This window comes from Mesoplodon bidens (assembly GCF_964165515.1).
Source record: "Mesoplodon bidens genome assembly, chromosome: 1".
Lineage (NCBI taxonomy): Eukaryota > Metazoa > Chordata > Mammalia > Artiodactyla > Ziphiidae > Mesoplodon > Mesoplodon bidens.
The window spans coordinates 35,557,899-35,572,032 of record NC_138176.1 but is presented as its reverse complement, the minus strand read 5'-3'; the positions used below and the strand labels follow the sequence as shown (position 1 = coordinate 35,572,032).

The following is a 14,134-nucleotide window of genomic DNA, read 5'->3' as shown; positions in this document are numbered from 1 at the left end:
ATTTCTTCAGTGATCTCTTGGTTATTTAGTAACATATTGTTTAGCCTCCATGTGTTTGTGTTTTTTACTTTTTTTTTCCCCTGTAATTCATTTGTAATTTCATAGTGTTGCAGTCAGAAAGGATGCTTGATATCATTTCAATTTTCTTAAATTTACTGAGGCTTGATTTGTGACCCAAGATGTGATCTATCCTGGAGAATGTCATGCACACTTGAGAAGAAAGTGTAATCTGCTGTTTTTGGATGGAATGTCCTATAAATATCAATTAAATCTATCTGGTCTATTGTGTCATTTAAAGCTTGTTTCCTTATTTATTTTCATTTTGGATGATCTGTTCATTGGTGTAAGTGAGGTGTTAAAGTCCCCCACTATTATTGTGTTACTGTCGGTTTCCTCTTTTATAGCTGTTAGCAGTTGCCTTATTTATTGAGGTGCTCCTATGTTGGGTACCTATATAATTATAATTGTTATATCTTCTTCTTGGATTGATACCTTCATCATTATGTAGTGTCCTTCCTTGTCTCCTGTAACTTTCTTTTTCTTTCTTTCTTCCTTTCTTCCTTTCTTCCTTTCTTTCTTTCCTTTTCTTTTCATTCTTTTCTTTCTTTCTTAATTTTTGCGGTACACGGGCCTCTCACTGTTGTGGCCTCTCCCATTGCAGAGCACAGGCTCCGGACACGCAGGCCCAGCAGCCATGGCTCACGGGCCCAGCTGCTCGGCGGCATGTGGGATCCTCCCGGACTGGGGTATGAACCCGTGTCCCCTGCATCGGCAGGCAGACTCTCAACCACTGGGCCACCAGGGAAGCCCAACATTCTTTATTTTAAATGATATGATTATTTTATCTGATATGAGTATTGCTACTCCAGCTTTCTTTTGGTTTCCATTTGCATGGAATATCTTTTTCCATCCCCTCACTTTCAGTCTGTATGTGTCCCTAGGTCTGAAGTGGGTCTCTTGTAGACAGTATATATATGGGTCTTGTTTTTGTATCCATTCAGCCAATCTGTGTCTTTTGGTGGGAGCATTTACTCCATTTACATTTAGGGTAATTATTGATATGTATGTTCCTATTGCCATTTTCTTAATTGTTTTGGGGTTTTTTTTGTAGGTCCTTTTCTTCTCTTGTGTTTCCCACTTAGAGAAGTTCCTTTAGCATTTGTTGTAGAGCTGGTTTGGTGGTGCTGAATTCTCTTAGCTTTTGCTTGTCTGTAAAGCTTTTGATTTCTCCATTGAATCTGAATGAGATCCTTGCCGGGTAGAGTAATGTTGGTTGTAGTTTCTTCCCTTTCATCACTTTAAGTATATCATGCCACTCCCTTCTGGCTTGTAGAGTTTCTGCTGAGAAATCAGCTGTTAACCTTATAGGAGTTCCCTTGTATGTTATTTGTCGTTTTTCCCTTGCTGCTTTCAATAATTTTTCTTTGTCTTTAATTTTTGCCAATTTGATTACCATGTGTCTCGGCGTGTTTCTCCTTGTGTTTATCTTTCCTGGGACTCTCTGCACTTCCTGGACTTGGATGGTTATTTCCTTTCCCAAAATATTTTCTCGGGTCCTTTCTCTCTCTCTTCTTCTGGGACCCTTATAATGCGAATGTTGTTGCATTTAATGTTGTCCCAGAGGTCTCTTAGGCTGTCTTCATTTCTTTTCATTCGTTTTTCTTTATTCTGTTCTGCAGCAGCGAATTCCACCATTCTGTCTTCCAGGTCACTTATCTGTTCTTCTGCCTCAGTTATTGTGCTATTGATTCTTTCTAGTGTATTTTTCATTTCATTTATTATATTGTTCATCTCTGTTTGTTTGTTCTTTAATTCTTCTAGGTTTTTGTTAAACATTTCTTGCATCTTCTCGATCTTTGCCTCCATTCTTTTTCCGAGGTCCTGGATCATCTTCATTGTCATTATTCTGAATTCTTTTTCTGGAAGGTTGCCTATCTCCATTTCATTTAGTTGTTTTTCTGGGGTTTTATCTTGTTCCTTCATCTGGTACATAGCCCTCTGCCTTTTCTTCTTGTCTATGTTTCTGTGAGTGCGGTTTTTGTTCCACAGGCTGCAGGATTGTAGTTCTTCTTGCTTCTGCTGTCTGCCCTCTGGTGGATGAGGCTATCTAAGAGGCTTGTGCAAGTTTCCTGATGGGAGGGACTGGTGGTGGGTAGAGCTGACTGTTGCTCTGGTGGGCAGAGCTCAGTAAAACTTTAATCTGCTTGTTTGCTGATGGGTGGGACTGGGTTCCCTCCCTGTTGGTTGTTTCACCTGAGGCAACCCAACACTGGAGCCTACCTGGGCTCTTTGGTGGGGCTAATGACAGACTCTGGGAGGGCTCACGCCAAGGAATGCTTCCCAGAACTTGTACTGCTAGTGTCCTTGTCCCCACGGTGAGCCAAAGCCACCCCCGCCTCTGCAGGAGACCCTCCAACACTAGCAGGTAGGTCTGGTTCAGTCTCCGCTGGAGTCACTGCTCCTTCCCCTGGGTCCCGATGTGAACACTACTTTGTGTGTGCCCTCCAAGAGTGGAGTCTCTGTTTCCCCCAGTCCTGTCGAAGTCCTGCAGTCAAATCCCACTAGCCTTCAAAGTCTGATTCTCTAGGAATTCCTCCTCCCGTTGCTGGATTCCCCAGGTTGGGAAGCCTGATGTGGGGCTCACAACCTTCATTCCAGTGGGTGGACTTCTGTGGTATAAGTGTTCTCCAGTCTGTGAGTCACCCACCCAGCATTTATGGGATTTTATTTTACTGTGATTGCACCCCTCCTACCATCTCATTTTGGCTTCTTCTTTGTGTTTGGATGTGGGGTATCTTTTTTGGTGAGTTCCAGTGTCTTCCTGTTGATGATTGTCCAGCAGCTAACTGTGATTCTGGTGTTCTCACAAGAGGGAGTGAGAGCACATCCTTCTACTCTGCCATCTTGGTTCCTCCCCTTTAGATGTGTTTTAGTTGCTCATTGAAACATTTTTATGATGGCTACTTAAAATCCTTGCCAAATTGTTCCAACATTTGAATTATCTCAGTGTTGGTACCTGTTATCTTTATTCATTTAAGTTGTGATTTTCCAGAATGTTTTTTAATTGTATCTTGAACATTTTGACTATTATGTTAGGAGGTTCAGAATCCTGTTTAAGTCTTGTTTTTTAAGTAGGCAGGTCCTGGGCCACTTTTTTGGGCTGTGGTTCCAATAACAATTTAATTTCCAGAACATTAGCAGTTTTATTCTGGCATGCTTCGTTCCTATGCTACGCATATGTGAAAAATATGTATTCTGCTTTTGTTGGATGAAGTGTTCTAAACACATGAGTTAGGTCAAGTTAATTGGTAGTGCTGTTCAGGTCACCTATATCCTTACTGAGTTTCTGTTTACTTATTCTATCAGTTACTTATAGAGGGGTGTTGAGATCTCCCGCTATAATTGTAGATTTCTCTATTTCTCTTCTGAATTCTGTCCATTTTTGCCTCATAAGTGATGCTCTGTTGTTAGATGTATACACATGAGGGTCGATACATCTCTGATAATTGACCCTTTTATCATTATGTAATGTCCCTTTTTATCCTTGATAATTTTCCTTATTCCGAAGTCTACTTTGTCTGAAATTAATACAAAAACTTCAGTTTTCCCTTGATTGCTATTTGCATAATATAGCTTTCTCCATTCCTTTACTTTTGGCATAAGTCTTTTTTAAAATTTTTGGCTGTGTTGCATCTTTGTTGCTGCACACAGGCTTTCTCTAGTTGTGGTGAGCAGGGGCTTCTCATTGCAGTGGCTTCTCTTGTTGCAGAGCAGGGGCTCTAGGTGCAAGGGCTTCGGTAGTTTTGGCTCGTGGGCTCTAGAGCACAGGCTCAGTAGTTGTGGTGCATGGGCTTAGTTGCTCTGCGGCATGTGGGATCTTCCCAGACCAGGGCTCAAACCCATTTCTCCTGCATTGGCAGGTGGATTCTTAACCACTGTGCCACCAGGGAAGTCCCTTGGCGTAAGTCTTTATATTTAAAGTGGATTTGTGTTGATAGCCTCCAAGCTTACCACTTAATTTTCTTTTCCTTTTTCAATTATTTTCACTTAATTTGTAGTTGATTTTTTCAGCATATTTGCTTCCTCATATGATTTGCTCACATGGTGGACCATCTAGTGGTAGTAGAGGGTAACCTTCATTCCCCAAATGCTGCTGTGAGATGACTTTGAATGCTATTACAGGGAACTTTACTGAGAGAAGGAAGCCATCAATGATTTTTTTTTTTTTTTTGCGGTACACGTGCCTCTCTCTGTTGTGGCCTCTCCCATTGTGGAGCACAGGCTCCAGATGCACAGGTTCAGCGGCCATGGCTCACGGGCCCAGCCGCTCCGCGGCATGTGGGATCCTCTCGGACTGGGGCACGAACCCATATCCCCTGCATCGGCAGGCGGACTCTCAACCACTCTGCCACCAGGGAAGCCCCATCAGTGAATTTTAAATGTATATTTTGATATTAGTTTTGTATCAGGGTTATGTTACATTGTACTATGTGTGCTATATGTAGTTTGTCTCACCCCAATATAATTTTCTTTTAATTATTAGATAGCTTTATAGTTGACTTTGTTTTATAATATTTATAATATTTATGATTTATTTTGTATCATAGGCAAGGCAAAACTGCGTAAGAACAGAATAACTAACTGATTATGGACAGTTTAGGGACTAGTTAAACTAGAGGCTAGAGGCTGTAGGAGGTGTCCTTAAGTAACATAATCTAGTAGGAGGAGTAAAACACATGGGCAGAGTTCATTTTAATAACCATATAGTTACTATTCTAAGAGGTACAAAGTAAAGTGTCATATCTGGAAAAGGTTTTATAAGAAAAGAGATATTTTCAAAGGTCATTTAGTTGTAGATGTGATGTCAGTCTGCTGTGAAATGACAATGAAGGGCTTGGGCTCTGGAATTAGACTGCTTAGGTTTGAATGCCATTTTTGAGCTGTGTGATCTTGGGCAAGTTATATATCCTTTGAATCTTAGTTTTTCAAGTTAACAGTGTTATTCTCTTTTCCTATAGGAAATCTAAAGATATAATCAGCAAAACAACTTCTCACAGTGAAAAATTTGGTGCTGATTTTGATGACTTGTCAGCGGAACTCAGACATTTTAACCAGGAAGGTACAAAACTGGTTGAAGAGTCTGAGAAACACTGTGATAAACTCAGTAGCAACCTTGAAATAATATCTCAAGAGACTGAACAGAGATGTGAGGCTCTGAACACAAGCACACTTTATTTTTCTGAACAGTGGGTATCTTGCTTAAATAAAAGGGAAGAGGAACTTCAGAATTTATTGAAGGTAATAACTTTATAACTGGAATATAATGCTATATATAATAGAATAGAATATAGAATAGAATATAACACTATATTCTCTCCTTTGGGGAGAATAGTGATAATCAGAATATTAAATATTCTTGGCTAAGAATTGGTTTCAAAACACATGATATTTTAAAGTATAAGTTTTTTTTTTTTTTTTTGGCTGCATTGAGTCTTCAATGCTGCGTGCAGGCTTTCTCTAGTTGCGGCAAGTGGGGGCTACTCTTTGTTGCGGTGCGCAGGCTTCTCATTGTGGTGGCGTCTCTTGTTGCAGAGCGCGGGCTTCAGTAGTTGTGGCTCGCGGGCTCTAGAGTGCAGGCTCAGTAGTTGTGGCGCAAGGGCTTAGTTGCTCCACGACATGTGGGATCTTCCTGGCCCAGGGCTCAAACCCGTGTCCCCTGCATTGGCAGGCGGATTCTTAACCACTGCGCCACCAGGGAAGCCCTTAAAATATAATTAATGACTTAAAATTTTAAGTGTAACAGTTGGTATGCTTATATGTGATCTTGTTTAACATATGTTTCCTAGATCTTCAAATTATTTAACATTTATCTGATCTGTCCTATATCTATCTGTGGTTTTTGACTCGTTAGTTCTTTCAGTTAAGAGCACCCCATCTTTTGATATATAATACTTTTTACTTATGTATGCTTTTTACTTTTCTCCGGGTACATTCAAACCTGTTATTGCTTTAATTATTTAGGATATTGTTCTGGTTACTCAGAAGATATCTGATAGATTTGTGGGTTTGCTTGAACTTAACATTTGCATGAGCCCTTTGTGGCTTGGTTTTTCTTCTATGCAATAAAAGGATTTTACTAATATTCTCAGGAATTAGGAAAAAGAACTTAAGTATTTTAAGCTATATAAGCTATTTTCACTAAAAGGAACCATGACTAGTGGAGAAATAGGTAGTTTCAGGTTTGGAGCAGGAAGTGTACCAGATGAGCCTACAGATCTTGTCATATCAGAAAGTAAGGAAGCTGTTAAAGAGTAGTGGGGCTGTGTCAAAAAGACTTAGGAGCCAACTTGATGACACTCCCCTGTTTAAAGGTGGTACAATTTGAGCATCAAAAAGAGTAATTGCTACAATAGATTAAGATACGTCAAATATGTTAAAATTGATGAATTCATAAAAATTTCATTAGTCTACTTTGGATCATGCTAGGGAAGCAAGAAATGATTCTGAGAAGTGGTAAATAAAGGGAAACAATTGAGCATCCATCTGTCTTTCCTGAAAGAACTCTATCTTGGTTCAGCAGGGTAATGGATGAAGAAAACTGTTTCAAAGAAGAATCCCAGCTAATAAAATGCAGAAGAAATGACAGAATTGGGATATCACAGTTTTGCAACCCTTAGTGAAATAATCCCTGTGGACATTAATGACTGCTTACACCATTTGATCAAAAGCTGAAGGAGATGTTTATAATTAAGAGGGTGACCACACTCTAACACATGGATTAGTCTTCTTTTTTGGCTGTGCCACGTGGCTTGTGGGATTTTAGTTCCCCGACCCAGGGCCTCGGTAGTGAAAGCGTGGAGTCCTATAACCACTGGACCACCAGGGAGTTCCCCACACTGATTAATCCTAATGTGAGAGACACGACCAGGCATTATGTGCTTTGAGTACTACCTATGAAATATTCTTGCCCAAAAGTTAAAACCTTATTTAGATCAAGCCTTTAGATCTAAATAATTTGTAGAAAATACAGAGGACAGATGAACATGTGAAAATAACAGCTTAGAGGTGCAATCGACAAAATCCAGAAATTGAGATATTCAGTAGAGCACAAAGACCTGGTTTCTTCAATGAAAATTTTTTTCAAGGAGAAAAGTATGAGGAAGGATAACGTTTATCAAGAGAGAGTTAAGACTAGAGGGCCTTAAGCCTCGGTTTTCCTGGGATAGTCCTTGTTTATATCTATTGCACTGGGGTTATTACTATTAATGGCCCTTTTTACTCTGAGAATATCTCAGTTTGGATGATAAATTATATAGTCAATTAAGACATATCAACCAAATATAATGATGAATTCTGATTCAAACAAAACAAGTCTGAAAAACAGACAATTGGTAAAATTTGAACACTGACTAGACATTTGATATAAAGAAATCAATGTTAAATTTTGTAGAAGTGAGAGTGGTCTTAAGAAGCTCTTAACTCTTAGAGAAGTATGCTGAAGTAAATGGATGAAATGATGTAGGATTTGCTTCAAAATAATCCTGGTGGAGAGCAGGAGTAAGTGGCCAATCTTGTTTGATCTATATATCCCATGTAGTAATAAATGTTGAGGCTGGGGAGTGAATATAAGGGGGTTATTATTATTATTTCTACTTTTGCAATTTCTAAAACTTTTATCATGGAAAATTTCAAGGTAAGGAGAAGTTAAATATTGCATAAAGCACTGACAACTTTGATTTTAATAATGAAGTCTTATTTGCATCATTTACAGGTTGTACAACAAGGTTGTGAGGCTTCAAGTTCAGAGATTACTGAAAAATTAATTGGACATAAAGCAGCTAATGAGAACCAGCATAACATTCTTCTTGGTCAGATAACTATTGATGAAGAAGAATTAATGACACAAAGTCAAGAACTTAATAAAACCGTAAAAATTGGTTTGACTAAGCTTAATTGCTTTCTGCAACAGGATCTGAAACTGGATATCCCAACAGGTACTTTAAAAGGGAAATGGAATTGTTAAATTTTTTGAAGTTGAATTCAACTGTATACAGTGCTAGATGTTCAGAAAAGCTAGGTCCTGCCATTGCCTGATAGGAATTTGCCATCTCACTCTGATCAACTCAAATGTGGAAAAATTAGAACCCCAAAGTAGCTTTGATCAAGCATTAAATGATGCACATGACATATACTCCCAGACACTTGGGCATCATAATTCAGTAAAAGTTTACAAACATTCAGGGAACTGGCTTTGGTTAAGAGAGCACATTTTAAAAGCAAATAAAAAGAAAACCAACCATCTATCTAGCACTGTTTATAAAAGGACATTTTAATACCAAAAATAGTGGAGGAATGTAATTAAATAAATCTAGTTTAATGCAGAGCTTACCACATTGTGCATTTTCTTATGTGTACCTCTCATTTTGTCATGACTGTTAGATTGGCATTTAGGAATTACCGTTTTGGGAGGTCAAAGATGGCAAGGATCAGTGTAGGTGTAATGATTCAGGGATGCCTTCATGAAAGAAGGTGTAACAAACTGTTTCACACAGGATGAGTAATTGAGTTATTCATTAGATTGTGGTAGGGGTTGCACACCCTGTAAGTTTAGTAAAAATCACTGAGTGGATTTTGTGGTGTGTAAATTACACTTTAAAGCTTTTTTTTTTTTTTAGCAATTATAAAAGAGGATGGCACTAAAGGATGTCAATTTATTTTTTCCCCAAGACTCTTGATATTTATTGTCCACTTTTCAATGAAATTAGGAATATAAACATTAAGTGAAAAGGCAAGTGCCTGTGTAAATTATGAGAGCATGAGTTATTATAAAGAAATTAACTGGTTAATATTTAGCTACCACCAAATTTAGTGAAATGATTATCCCTGTCAAACTGATCATGCTGCCATTCCTCAGAACACTCTGAATCCTTTTAGAGCCTACAATACCTCTTCTATACATGCTCAGAGATGGAAAATTTCATGTTTTGGTGTAGGTGGAATCTTGAAAATGGTTGAGTCTATTTAAGATCAGCTGTCAAGTTAGGAAATATTTTAAGCAACATATGCCTGACAGATAGCAAGACTGATTCTCATATGTGGCAGTGGTTCTATTTTTGGAAGACAAAGACTTATTGGGAGGTATAAGTTCTAGCATTAAAAAAAGTACCTTACTCATATCCCACACTTCAATTTTTACCACTTATATTATGTCCACTAAAGGTATGACACCACAGAGGAAAAATTATTTATACCCATCAACACTGGTGAGAACTCAGCCACGTGAACAGCTCCTTGATCAGTTGAAAAGGAAACAGCCTGAGCTGTTAATGATGCTAAACTGTTCAGAAAACAACAAAGAAGAGACCAGTCAGGTAAAATTTATTTTAGGCATCATAATTTTAGAACTCTCCCATGAACTCTTTAAAAAATATATATATATTTATTTAGGTTGTGCCAGGTCTTAGCTGTGGCAGGCAGCCTCCTCAGTTGCGGCTCATGGGCTCCTTAGATGCAGCATGCATGTGGGATCTAGTTCCCTGACCAGGGGTCGAACCCTGGCCCCCTGCATTGGGAGCATGGAGTCTTATCCACTGCACCACCAGGGAAGTCCCTCCCATAAACTCTTGATGTCATCTTCTTCACGAGAAGAATTTTATTCTTTGCCCTTCAGTCCTACCCTGTCTCATTAAGGATAGTTGACTGCTAAGCCTGCTTCTTTTATTTGGGCCATTTTTTATGATTAGACTTATAGATAATTATAATAGACAATGTTTATGTTATGCTGATTATGTGCCCGACACTGTTCTAAACACTTTACATATATATTTACTCAGTTAATTGTCTCAATAACTCTATAAGGTGAATGCTAGTACTATCCCCATTTTAACAGGTGAGGAAACTAAGAATTACCTTGTCCTAAGTCACAAGGATGGAGCTGGAATTAGAACCTAGCTCCACAATTTGTGCCCTTAACTATAGTAATTATAGAAAAGTTGGGAAATTGGAAAGTAACAAAGAAGATAAAAAATAAACTGTAATCTCTTTCTTCTGAGATTACCATATTTAACATTTTATTATAGGTACTTCTCTATATGAAAACATAATAGGAATTATTTTCATTACTTTGTAGACTTCCTACTGATTTTGTTGAGGTTTAACTTTTATGTAATGGACATTGTGTTATTTTCAAAGAAGAAAACTGCCTTTACCTGTGTGAAGGTTTTTAAGCCCTGGGACTTAATCACTCATCAGCTTCTTATTTTAGGACTTGGATGAAGAAAAGGCGGTTCTGGTGCATACTGTTGAAGAACCTCTAAGTCAAGAGCCATCTGTAGACACTAGTTTGGATTGTTCATCAAGTGGTGGGGTTCCATTTTTCCAGGTACCTGATTATATCCTATCAGATAACCCTTCCACATCTGATGTAAGTCAGTCATTTGCTATTCAATATAAAGACATTACTCTTGGTGGGTGGAATAGAAAAAATATTTTAGTCATTCCTTTGGGATGGCTTGTTAACTTTTCTGATTTAAATTATTTACACAAGTATGATAATCGATTAGGGGTTTTTGGTAGGATAAATAAAGGCAAAATATGACTTAATCCCATCCTTAGCTGGTAATATTCTGCTGTTATATTTATCCCTTTTCTGCCTCCTACATACTCAGAATGATACTAAAAACAGTCATTTCTCTCTTCCCTCCAACTTTGACATGGAAATCCTGGAGCCTGTCTCTGTCTATGATCAGACTTTGAAGGCTAAGAAGTTTAAAAGATTGAGAGACCGAATGCCTCTCTGTTAAATGACTGATTCTCCAACTTGAGGCTTTTCTCCTATTCACTATTCCCCCATGTAGTCTCCTGTCTTGATCTTGTGTGTTTAAATCCCATGCCCTCTCCTATCACCTTTTCATCACTGTTGGGAGTATGGCACTGTAAACTATCTACATCTTTCCCTCTAATTTGAAGTCATGAGCCTAGACAGTCTGTGAGGTAAGGATTTCCTTACTTACATAGGACATTGATGTCTACATTTTATAGTTGAAGTACTGCTTCTGATATGTATATGCTTGTACCTGTCTTTAATAGACCTGCAGGTCTTTCCACCAAGATCTAAAGATTCTCCATCCCTGATTTAAGCTGTTAAAACTTCTAGCTCAGATTTTATTAAATTCCTCTCTATCTGCATCAAGGCAGTTTTATCTCCAAAGTCTTCCTACCTTTTGCTTCATTCTTTACTATTAGAAAACTCTAGATATATTTCTTTCTATTTATCGACCCTCTCTTCTATCTTATAAAGTTAAGAAAAGGGGGAAAGTTAAAGAGAAGAGAACCTTAGTGACTACTTAATCCCTGTTTGGAAATCCTTTCATTATTAAAGTTTATGATGTTTGAAGACCAGGCTTAGTGGTTCAGCTATGGCAAAGAAGTTCCTATAGTACCAGAAAAGACTTGGGATTGGATTTTAGACCTTTAGCTGAAGTCCAGGAATTATTTTTACTCTGATAGCAGTCTGATATGGGGAAATTTTCTGGGTTAAAAATTTTAAAGTTGGTTTATGATTTGTCTAAGAATTGATGAGTGGGTCTACAATGAAAGTCGTCAGGCAAGTACAAGGATTCCAATGAAATATTTCCAAATGAGAAATATGAAATAAGTTTTTTAAAAGATAAGATACAACTTAAATAAAAAGTGCCTTGAGGTAGCCTGTATATCAGATTCTGTGCTCAAAATAGAATTGCCTTTTTTTTTTTTTTCACTTGCACTGCACCTCTTGTAGGATCTTAGTTCCCTGACCAGGGATTGAACCCAGGCCCTCAACAGTGAAAGCATGGACTCCTAACCACTGGACCACCAGAGAATTCCCAGAATTGCCAATTTTGTACAATAACAAATCTTTGTTTCCCTAGAGCAAGATTTCTAGCAGCCACACTATTGACATTTTGAGCTGGATAATTCTTTGTTGTGGTGACCTGTCCTATGTATTATGTTTAGCAGCTTCCCTGGCTTTTGTCCACTAGAAGCCAGTAGCAATCCCCTAGTTTTAACAACCAAAAATGTCTCCAGACAGTACCAAATGTCCCCTGGGGTGCAAAATCTCCCTACTGAGAACCATTGCCCTACAGTAAAATATGTAATTATTCCTTGGAAAATCATACAGAAAATTAATACTTCTTTCACCCCCTCTTGGTGATAAAATGAAGAAGGCATTCATTTCTACTTGCCAAATTGTTGGCTCAAATTTGTGCTGAGTGTTTTCTAAAGTTTTCCACACCTAATTTCTTGCCTATAAACCAGAGAACTTTGAAAATAGAATATGATTAATATGTATCAGATGTTACTTTATATTGACTTAATTTTCCCCCTTAAATCCACAGCATAAAAAATCACACGGAAAAGATAAAGAAAACAGAGGCATTAATCCGCTGGAGAGGTCTAAAGTAGAAGAAACTACAGAGCAATCTGTTATGAAGAGCAGATTACCTCTACGAGCCCAGAACAATTTTTAGTTAACTTGAGGACAGGTAATTTTACTTTCTAAGAAAAATGAAAAATAAAACCTGTAACCCCAGAAGTTGAGCCTTGTGTATAGATTAAAAACGAGTAGAAAATATCAAGGCAGTACTGTAAATTTAGTTGAATTCATTATCTACCCATTTTTTCTGTCATTGCTATAGTTTACTGTATATTAAGTTGGGTTTCATTTGGGATTTGCATTGAGTAAATATGTATTTCTAGCTTTTGATATAAAATAGCTCTTTCATAACAAATGAAAAATATTTTTCTAGTATATTACTAAATAGCAGATATATAGAAGCTGCAGTGTTCTTTTAGGCTTGAACTTATATAGGTAAATATCACCAGCGCATGGTTTTAGGAAGGACCTTATCCTTTCTTTTCTTGGTATGATTGAATTATGTTTATATTTGCTTACCTCCTTCCCTAGACTGTTTCATTCTGCCTTCTCAGCAAACTTTCTCCCTTTTTTTGGTCACCAAACCATTTGTAGAGCTACAAAATGGTATCCATTATTATTATGAGATAGCCAGAATTTTACCTAGATATCTTTTACACTTTTCTGTGGTTATCTCTAAAATTGCTGTCAACAATAAACACAACCCTAGAAGTATCCCTTCCTTCAATATTTTAATTTGTTTCCTCCTAGATATGAAAGCATTTCATTCCTTTATGAGGCCTAACACATTAGTCCCCACAGAGTTCATAAAAAGCCATCTTCTCCAGAATATAGATTGCTATTATGAGAGAACTACCTGGAGTTCTGATTAACGGCTATGTGACCCTATTTTGAAGCCTGTATCTTGTGCAAAAGGTCAAAGTGTTTAAGCGCTTTTTGAAGCTATTAATTATGACTATCATTTATATTCTTTTGTTTACCTGGTGAAACTTTTTGTTGTTCTTTGTATATAATAAAATATGTGTGTATATATTTTTCGCTATTGAAATCTTAACCCTTATTAGAAGGGCCCTGACAATTTTGATCTGGCAGCCAAATTTCTGGAAGTTGGGATGTTTCAGCATGAAGAACCAGAGAGCACTTAGAAGGAATATATGTGAAGAATAAATTTTGTGCACACATCAAGTTTAAATGTATAAATTCAGATTTGATTCTGATAGCTAAGTAAAACCAAGCCCTGTTGGAGAATTAGAAAATGTGCTACTTCAAGGAAATAAGTTTGCCTTGCAGAGTACTAATTATCTTAATAAAAATGATCATATAATTTCTCTGCAAAATCAGATGTCAACATAAGCTATGGATAATATCTAAAAAAATAAGCTACCCTCAGTAAATCCATGATTAATAAATGTGGTTTCTACATTAACTTATTTGGCTCATTACTTCTTATTTGGCAATGGGTATGTTTACAGAGTTAAGCCAGTTGTATTAAAATTCCTAAAATAAACTTCTACAGAAGTACCAGCAAGGAAGAAGGGCCTTGGTAAACATCCCGGCTTTCAGTTGCACTCAAAGGGGCTATGATTTAGTGTAAGATTAATGAGAAACAGATTGGGCCTCACAGGGCCTGAAGTCCAGCTTTAAGTCATCTCATTCCCTAAGTTTTAAAGTTATCTAGGAATGCTAATGCAACTGGTTGAACCGCCTGACAGAAGCAAA

The 14,134-nt window shown here is 37.5% G+C and overlaps 1 protein-coding gene across 1 annotated transcript in view; it reads left to right on the top strand.

The window, feature by feature from the left end:
* Positions 1-13,841, top strand: part of KIF11 (kinesin family member 11) — a 61,672-nt gene extending 47,831 nt beyond the window's left edge. Inside the window, exons 18-22 of the mRNA XM_081243090.1 lie at positions 5,019-5,298; positions 7,772-7,994; positions 9,220-9,371; positions 10,265-10,381; positions 12,378-13,841. Coding sequence (XP_081099216.1) covers positions 5,019-5,298; positions 7,772-7,994; positions 9,220-9,371; positions 10,265-10,381; positions 12,378-12,509 — 904 coding nt within the window. The 3' untranslated portion in view covers positions 12,510-13,841. The remainder of the gene's footprint in view (positions 1-5,018; positions 5,299-7,771; positions 7,995-9,219; positions 9,372-10,264; positions 10,382-12,377) is intronic.
* Positions 13,842-14,134: the final 293 nt, after the last annotated feature.